At 44.1% G+C, this 10095-nt stretch overlaps 1 protein-coding gene across 1 annotated transcript in view; it reads right to left on the reverse strand.

The window, feature by feature from the left end:
- Positions 1 to 4117: 4117 nt before the first annotated feature.
- LOC310800064 (CCN family member 3-like) overlaps positions 4118 to 10095 on the reverse strand; it is a gene marked incomplete at both ends in the record, with an annotated part of 40142 nt that continues 34164 nt past the window's right edge. The window contains 4 exons of the mRNA XM_083662650.1: positions 4118 to 4417; positions 4849 to 5078; positions 7142 to 7396; positions 7710 to 7938. Of these exons, the coding sequence (XP_083518776.1) occupies positions 4118 to 4417; positions 4849 to 5078; positions 7142 to 7396; positions 7710 to 7938 (1014 nt within the window). The remainder of the gene's footprint in view (positions 4418 to 4848; positions 5079 to 7141; positions 7397 to 7709; positions 7939 to 10095) is intronic.

Consider the following 10095-nt stretch of genomic DNA (forward strand, 5'->3'; position numbering starts at 1 on the left):
GTAGGCTATGTATAAATAGGCCTATATGCATGTCGTGTCAAAGTTGTGTGAACTGTCGCAGTTTTAAAAATGTAAACAGAGTTAGCCGGTTAGAGTCAGACGCTATAGGGTTCCCCATTGTAACTTGCCACCCAGTGATGCGGTTTGTTGACCAAAATGCGCGGCTGGCTACTGCCCATGTCTCGGAGGAAGCATGGATGGAGCCAGTTTCGGCTCTCCCCAGATCAGCAGAGGGTGGAGCAGCAACCTGGATAAATAAATGAAAATTAGCACTAATGGGGGATAAAAATCAGATAAAAAAAAAATCGGGGGGGGGGGGGGGGGTGTGTAGGCTATATAAAAAAAAAATGCTGATTGGATGTTTCTGTCTCTCATTCAAGTTAAATAATCTGGTATATGATTTTCTTATCTAAGTAAAATAAGTAGCCTCATCTGCAGCACTGGAGAAGAAAAGGTAGCGAGAGAAAACAATATTCTAATCTGGACAAAATTTCACAAATATGAAAAAAAAAAATCGGGGGGGGGGGGGGGGGGGGTTAAACACAACACAGAGGTGGCTAAACTATCCGAGCTGAGTAGTTTGTCCATCTTGTTTCATCTCATTGATTGATACAGTTGATCTGATGTGAGTAAACTCTCTGCCTCATTTCAGCGAGGTGGTGAAACTGCCTTTACTGGCATTTACCCTCCACCTGTCAGACACTGCACCTCTGCATTGATGTGTGTGTGACTAATAAAGACAGGGTTTGTCCGTCGGATTGTATACAAAAAAATACAAATTTATTTTCAAATATTGAGGCTGTGCAATATTGCTCATACAATAACCCGGAAGAAGCTGTATGAAATACAATTCAAATAATAAAAGGGAATTGATACACATATACACAACTCATTATTTACATCGTTACTGAAAACATTGTGTATTTGATACACACTTATTCGTACAAACTATACAGCAAGTATTTACATAACTTTTGTCATTCTACAAAACAACATTTGCATTTGTACAATACTGCAACACTAAAGAAATAACATCGTTTGTATATGCCATAAAAGTATACATTTTGCCTGTATGGGGAAATATGCATTATGCATGAGACCATCAGGGGCAGGATTTCAGGCAGATGAAAAGAACGACCTCTTCTCTGTGGGTTGGGCCCCTGCTTTGGAGCGGGTTAAAGGCCACAGTCTAGTTATTTGAAAAATGTGTGCCATAGTTGCAAAATCTCCATGGCAGCACCGTAAAAGGTAACAGCCAGCGGTGTAATGTAACTAAGTATAAATACTTAAGTACTGTACTTAAGTATTTTTTGAGTATCTGTACTTTACTTGAATATTTATATTTCTGTCAACTTTCACTTTTACTACACTACATTTCCCAAATAAAATGGATACTTTTCCCACTACATTTCCCAAATAAAATGGATACTTTTACTCCACTACATTTCCCAAATAATATGGATACTTTTACTCCACTACATTTCCCCCAAGCATCTTAGTTACAAAGTAAAATGAGAAGAAATTGCGTTGCCTGCAAGCAATCAGGTTTGTCAAATCAGTGCTCCTAGTTTGCAAGTTACGTTAATCACGATCCACGCGCCATTCCATTTGGTGGCTGTAATGCAACATAACGTTGTTTGCCAGCGGCTATAAAAGTCAAGAAGAAGAAATAGACTTCCACTCAAGCCCAGGCATGTCTTTTGCTTGATTTTTTTTGCAGCATTTACTTGTACTTTTTACTTTCAATACTTAAGTACATTTAATATCAGAAAATTACTTTTGATACTTAAGTACAGAAAATATCAAGTACTTTAAGACTTTTACTCAAGTAATATTCTAATGAGTGACTGACTTTTACCAAAGTCTTTTTCTGCGAAGATATCTTTACTTTTACTTAAGTATGGTACTTTATACACCACTGGTAACAGCTTGGCATATAATACTAATTTTCCATGTCTTCCTCATCCCATATATCAGAGTGAAACTAATGGAATGATCATTTGTGGTTTAGGATCCACAGGTCAGAAAAAGCTGCTGCTAGCTAAGCTTTCAAAAGTCTTTGCAATGCAATGTAAGCTGAATACAATTCTCTGTGAACATGGTCAATTCTGCTTGGTTAGCCAACCCAATTGTCATCGAAAGCGGTTGGTTAGTAGGCCAGTTGACAACATTGCACCCCTGTCTTAGGGGACATTCCAGTCTGAACTACACCTCCACACTAGGTGACCTCTTGAATAAGAGGCTGTTTAAAGTTCGCCTTCACAATCTCCTCTAAATATCTGAGTTCAGTCTTGAGCAAACCTAAAAAACAGATACTATAGTCCGTTCCATCTCCCTACTTGTGTGACTTCGGCAGTAGTCTGTACCAATATCTATCACAATATTTAAGTGCATAGGTTTGATTTGGCCATAGTGAAGACGACACTACTGTGTGTATACACATCAGCCACAGTAAAATCCCTCACCAGGAGAGGGAGATGGAGAGCTATTTGAGTCTCTATCACAACCTGAAGAGAGGAGTCTCATACTGCACATGCGAGTGTGATTCATTATATGCAGATAGGTACACATTGTAGATCTATAAGCACATAAGCAAGTTTCACAGGGATTAGTGGACAGAGTATTGCTCCCCCTGGCTTTTGATGTTACCAGGGGCACTACCGCCACAAAGGTTGCATAATTGTCTGGTATGCTGTCTAGTGATTGGTCGGCTGATTGGCCCCTGATCACTCTTAACACACCTGTGTACTGTTGATTTTAACCTACCCCTGATGAAGGCAGATGTACTGCCGACACGCGTTGGGTTAAGCCATTCTTAAATAAAGGCTTTTTAACTTGGAGACTGAGTGCCTTTGGTTTTTGTAGTAGGGCCCACTGCCCAGCTACTTTTCTATTTTTCATGGTCATGGGAATGGTTGGATTTTTTTGTCTGTCTGCACCACTCCAACATTATGTCAAATGAAAGCTGAGAATGCACAGATTACAATGACATTTGTTTCGTCACTCTACGACCAAAACTAACTAAAACGAGCAGCCAAAGAAAAACAAATGCATAGCTAACGAAAGTGATGAGGGACTGCCACTGGCAACTTAAATCAATGCATGGACATACAGATATACTGAATGACTCGACTCATTGACAGATTCTAGTTTTCCAGCTATAACCCAGTCTCACACTTGCATTTATTCTAATCTAACCTCATCATACTGCCATGGTAGAACCAGAACCAGCCCGCTAGAGGGTCCAATCTGGCCCACAGGCTGATTTTTGCAAAGTGTAAAAAAATTGCACCTGAGAAGTCCTTCAGTTCAATCCAATTTGATAGACATGTGAAGGCTAAGAATTCACAGGTTTCAGGAGCAAGTTAAATATTAAGTAGCCTATTCATGTTTTCTGTATTCATCACTAAATGGACAACTATTTTCATTACCCTACTTTGATAGGCCTATTCACCTTATGTAGCCACGCCCATTTGACCCGGTTGTGTGGTCGTGTGACGACTTCCAGCTGCTCCAATATCATCTAACTCTGAATTAACTAATAATTTAGCCAATTGTATGTAACATACCAAATAAAAGCAAACGGCAATGTCTAAGAATGCAACGCCATGTAACTGGCTCGTTAAGTCTCGCATTCCAGGGAATTACGTTAATGTCTGCGGGTCATATAGGCATAAGTGGCTCGAGCGCTCGGAGGAGGGAAAACTATCTGAAGCTTTCTTTGTTGGAGTCCAGGTATGTTTTACAAGAAAGTGCTCGTCATTGTCGACGATAACGTTATCTGACCTGGCTAACAGTGGATACTCGCTTGCTTCCTGTGTACCGAGCTCAAAGTAGTAGGCTACACTCTTTGTTTTACCCCCTGCACTGTCCACTGTCATGACGTTCTTTCATATTTCATGCCGTGACCGCCGGAAGTGTTAACACGACCCGGAAGAACTTTGCCCACCGTCTGAACATAAGGTGAATTTATGGTAGCTGACCTAACCCAAAATGTTACGTTATCTGTAATTCTTTACACTAAAGAAACTGGGAAATTTGCAGGTGTTGTTATATGCATTGAATTTCTTTGTCTGGCCCACTTGGGTCCCATGTGGCCCGTGAACTAAAATGTGGTCTAGAACCTCATGCCACTGTATCCTGGGTCTGAGGGCTGCTGCCACACTGCGTTGTCACGGGGGCAGTGGTGGTGGCAGGCACAGCTCTGGATCAGCATGAGGGGCCTCCGGACGCTTTTCTTCCCGTTGGAACAGCGGAACTCCAGCAGGGCGGTCTTGGTGCTGTGGGGGGTGCAGCAGCGGCCGTCCGTACAGGAGCCGCAGTAGCGAGGCTTGAAGGCCTGGACGCTGGTGCAGTTCTTATAGGAGAGCTGCACGGCTTTGGTGCTCTTCACCGACCTCTGGCACCTACTGCCTCTCTGTACGGGACACAAGAGCCTTTTCAATGGAGATCGTTTCAAAGAGTCTTTTGAGTGCATTGCAATTTAGGCTGAATTTGCAGAAACACTTAAGTCAAAGTACCTTAGCAACTGTGAAGTCAAAGTACCTTAGGAAGTCTTAAGTCAAAGTACCTTAGGAAGTCTTAAGTCAAAGTACCTCAGGAACTGTGAATTCAAAGTACCTTAGGAAGTCTTAAGTCAAAGTACCTTAGGAAGTCTTAAGTCAAAGTACCTTAGGAAGTCTTAAGTCAAAGTACCTCAGGAACTGTGAAGTCAAAGTACCTTAGGAAGTCTTAAGTCAAAGTACCTTAGGAAGTCTTAAGTCAAAGTACCTTAGGAAGTCTTAAGTCAAAGTACCTCAGGAACTGTGAAGTCAAAGTACCTTAGGAAGTCTTAAGTAAGTTAAGTACCTTGGGTGCGAGCTGTGTGAGCTGCATCTGCTCCTGCGGCTCGTCACACGGTCGGACCATACAGAGCCGGCTCTGCCTCACCATCTCACAGCGGCGGTTCTTATTGGTCACTCTGGTGGACAGACCCATGCCGCAGGTTTGAGAGCAGGCGCCCCACTCTGTGGTCTGCTCGATGCAGTTCAGGCTGGGGTCCCAGGCATCCAAACCCACTGTCTCCTCCTGACGGAAGGCTGGAGGGTCACACAGAGACATGGAGGCAGGCGGGTGGGTTAGGACGTAGAAAGAACACATCAAACATTTGATGATAAATGCAAAAAGATGATGTATCATCAAACTTGGGGAGTGCGCTGCTGGGAACCCGACAGAGTGCAGTGCCCAATTTCGGACTCACACAGTCACAGTTAGCTGGTAAACCATCCAGTCACGTGAACTCACATTTGTGTTTCGTTCTGTGAGACCGTCTAGCTAGCCTCTGCCTCGGGGCGGGCCTTTTCACAATCCACAACGCAGACGGGCCATTCAGGGCCCTGCCTCGTAGTAGTTGACATTGTAACCAGCCAATCAGGAACGCTGCTGGCAAAACCGCAATGGCCGCCTCCATGGCTCTCTGGTTCGAGCTGTAACGTCAATGTCCGTTGAGTTTGCACATCCATAAGTGCAGTTATTGCAGAAATAGACTCAATAGCAACCATTAAACAAGAACAGGGCTATGCAACAGCAAAGTTTCCCAGCAGAAAGGATGTTTTCGCTGTTCTTCCGAGTGGATTTGGATTTGACTGGATCCAATGCTGATAGGCTGAAGGACTGACAGATGGTTTTAACCAGGCTAAGTCATAGTCCACCTACTGGCCACACAAAAAGCGGTTTACCTCAAGAACTGTTCATCCGATCGACTTCAAACTTGGGGTGTGCTGTGCACTGCCGGGAACCGGACAGAGTGTGGTGCCCAGTAGGTAGCTATAATGGACCCTTTTCACGGGGGCCATTTTGTGTCGAAAAGGCAGAATAAACACAGGTGCAAGCAAAACACTAATGAGGGTTTCCAAATTCCAATCATGGAAGTCGGAAACCCTCATTAGTGTTTTGCTTGCACCTGTGTTTACCCTGCCTTTTCGACACAAAATGGCCCCCGTGAGAAGGGTCTATTATAGCTACCTACTGCCAACACAAAAAAACGGTTTATCTCGAGAACCGTTCATCCAATCGACTTCAAACCTGGGGAATCTGCTGCCGGGAACCCGACGGAATGCGGTGTCAAATTTCGGACATGCACATAGTCATAGCGCCACCTACTGGCAACACAAAAAGCGCTTTATCTCGAGAACCGTTCATTGGTGTCATAGTGTCATAGTGTCCAATTTCGGCATGAGTTTGGTCACACTCAATAAAGTGCACCCATGGCACATCGTCTCCATAGTCTCCACCCTAGAAAGGAGCGGGTGAAGCGTGCACTAATTTCTAGTCTAAGGAATTCAAAGCATCTACTGTATTATCCTCACTCCTTTATCTATTAGCATACTGTATCAGCATTGAGTAGTTGACAATAAACATGTCAACTCATGCCACGTCATCCACATCATCCATGGGTACAGTGGGTATGACATCACTTGACAATTGTGGACCATTGCATGACATCAACAGTGGTTATGACATCATCCTTAATGACAGTGTGTTTTCCAGGTGACCCTTTGCTCCGTGCACGCTGCCCTCATCTCTCTCAGGGATTGGCTGTTTAGAGCGCCGCCCTCCTGGTCATACCAGGCCCTCAGTTGAAAGGCCTCAGGTATGTCCGGGTTGACCATGACTGTTGACCTGAACAAAGCAGAGAGAGATCTGCCCCGAAAAATCAGACCGGCGAAACTCAGCAGCGAACTTGCTTGAGTGACATCATCATCACTGATGACTTCACAATTGCTCGAGTGACATCACTGATGACATCATCAGTGGGAAGCAGGGAAGGGATGCTGATGATGTCACAATGGCTCTGTGAGTGTGAAGGCCTAAATAAAAATGTAAAATATTGCTGTAGTGCACCTCCCCCCCCAAACCGTGGCTGGACCCCCCCCCCCCCTTCCCCCAGACAGACAGTTTCCTGATTATATAGTAAGAAGAAGAGTGTTCACAAGTCCCAAATCTCAAGTCCGAGTCAAGTCTCAAGTCTTTTGAAGACGAGTCTCAAGTCAAGTCTCGTCACTGTGTGTGTGCGACTCAAGTCCAAGTCTCAAGTCCATGTCCTCATCTCTGCTGTCTGCTCGTCCGTCCATCTACAGCATCTCTCCTCCAGTGGACTCACCAGCCATGGCGAAGCCCCCCAGTGCGCTGGCCTCAGCCTGGGGCTCACACACCCACTTCTCACAGCAGTCCCCCGGTACTTGGACCCTCCTGGGCACGGGGCAGTCCGGCCCGGGCAGCATCACGTCCAGGTTGCAGCGCGGCACGCAGGCCACCTGCCCGTCGCGACACGTGCACTGGTACTTACAGCTGGGGAAGAATGTCTGGCCGCTCTGGTAGACGGAGCCATCCAGCACACACACGGGTCCCCCAGGAGCTGGAGCGAGAGAGAGAGAGAGAGAGAGAGAGAGAGAAAGAGAGAGAGGGGGAGAGAGAGAAAGACAGAGAGAGAGAGAGAGAGAGAGAGAGAGAGAGAGAGAGAGAGAGAGAGAGAGATGAGAAAGTGACACACCGCGCCGTCTGGCCTATTTGGAAAGTCTCTGCCCACTCACCCACACAGACTCCGCCCACTCACCCACACAGACTCCGCCCACTCACCCACACAGCCTCCGCCCACTCACCCACACAGACTCCGCCCACTCACCCACACAGACTCCGCCCACTCACCCACACAGACTCCGCCCACTCACCCACACAGACTCCGCTCCTCTGGTGGAGGTTGGCCGTGTAGTCGCACTGCAGTCCTTTCCGAGTGTCACAGGGATATGTCTCAGAGCAGACCTGTCCTTTCTGACGGGCGCACACCAGGCAGCAGGCGCAGTCGTCCAGGATCAGGGGCACCCCGGGGCGACACCTGGGGGGTTCCTGAGGACAGTGGCAACTCCGAGAACACACCTGGGACCAGACAAGTGGAAAGATCTGCGGGAGGGAGATTGGCTTTAGATATTTGTGACATATATCTATATTAGAGCTGCATTGACTAGCCGATGAATTGTTGATTGTTAATTGATTAATTGTTTCGCGTTTTTTTTTTACCCCCCCCCCACTAAGTTTTCTGGTTTCTTTAGTCTTCTCTGACAGTAAACTGAAGAATGAAAAGAATTGTTTGTTGCATTATCATCTGGTCTGTGCTTAGAAAAATCATCTGATCACAATTTCTCAAGGTACAAACGAGGTAGAGAAGTCAAAAGTTGTAAATTTGATGAAAAAGTGAACTGTGAACAGAACAATTTACAATATTTGTATGTGAAGTGGCACAAAAGCGTTGTTTGTAATTGTGTGGATACCTTTTATCATTATAGCAAATGATCTTTTAGTGCTGATGGTTTCTTCAGCTGGTATTATTTGTTTAAATTATGGGGAGAAACAATGTTTTCTCAAAATTATGCACACAAAACACGCTTTGATAACTAAGTGCTCAGTCTGCAGTGTTGGGCAAGTTACTTTCAAAATGTAATATACTACATATTACTAGTTACATTCATTTGAAAGTAATAAGTTACTTTACAATATTACTGTCTGTGTAGAGTAACTCGTTACTTATTACACTACTTTTGCATTACTTTCACTATAATAACAGCAGTAGCAGAATGACATCGCCACCCCGTAACATCGGGAAAAATAATTTCAACCATCTTGAAGTCAAATGTAAACAATACAAAATTATAAATGTTATCCTTTGTTATTGTCATCTATAGTGGTTATTTGCATAGAAACACACAGTTTGATTAGGAGATGATTTAAATATGTGCTTTGATTTAAAACATTTTTTAACTCAATTTGTAACTTGAGTTACTTGACAAAGTAACTGGTATAATATTACTGAAATCCTATAAGTAATAAGTTATATTACTGAGTTACTGCTAAAAGTAATATATTACATGTAATATGTTACTTTTGTAATGAGTTACCCCCAACATTGGTTGTAATGCCTACCTGTGCAGAAAAGCAGAAGACAAGAAGGACTGTCTCTGCCAGGTTGGACATCTTCACCTCGAGTCTGTCTCCTGTTGAGTCGAGCAGAATCACAGAAAGTATAGAGTCAAGTCAGATCGCGTTGGCTCAGCTGTCTTCACTTCAGTTGTCTCGGCTCCTTCTTTGGTTGACGTCGTTTGGTTTGGTTGTTTTTCTGGCTGAAGATCTCTGGAGGAAAGTCGTTTTGTTTGGTTGTCTTTCTTCTGGCTGAAGATCTCTGGAGGAAAGTCGTTTTGTTTGGTTGTCTTTCTGGCTGAAGATCTCTGGAGGAAAGTCGTTTGGTTTGGTTGTCTTTCTGGCTGAAGCCTCTGGAGGAGAGCGGCTTTTATAAGCGCTGCTCCGCTGGCCTGCCACCATGACAGCAAACAGGGAGGAATGTTGGAGCGAACGCCCAGAGGAGGAGGAGGAAGATGAGAGTCACATTTGACTGTGAGATCCTGATGGAGAGAAGGGTGGGGGGGGATGTAGAGAGGCTCCAGCCTATACAAATGGGATTCTGCATGCAATACCTGACCACAGTTTATGCTGTGTATTTTAGGCTTTATTAATCAAATACGTCAAATAAATCTGGTGTCACAAATCTGATCTCACACACAGGCACGCACGCACGCACGCACGCACGCACGCACGCACGCACGCACACACACACACACACACACACACACACACACACACACACCCACACACACACACACACACACACTTCTCACACACTAGGGATAATTTTTTGCTTGTCGTACCAACATTTGCCATATAGGACACAAATCCCTTAAATAGCCTTACATTTACCTTAGCTCACCCCTTATATTATATTATACATTAATCTATTCTTTTACTTTATATTAGTCTCTTTAACTTACATCAGGCACCTTTTGGATTGTAAATTCCTATTTCTCATTCAGGTCCTTCTAATTTGTGTGTATATATACTCTATAGACTGCACTTTTTTATTTTATTTCTTGTAATTGTATATTTTTTTGTATCCCGACTATTGATGTGACCGCTATGCTGCACACTTACTTGAAGTCAAATTCCTTGTATGTAATCTGATTACTTACTGTGGAAATAAAAGTAATTTTCATTCATTATCATTCTTAACTC

The sequence above is a fragment of the Poromitra crassiceps genome (assembly GCF_964638095.1).
Source record: "Poromitra crassiceps genome assembly, chromosome: 29".
NCBI classification, from domain to species: Eukaryota; Metazoa; Chordata; class Actinopteri; order Beryciformes; family Melamphaidae; genus Poromitra; species Poromitra crassiceps.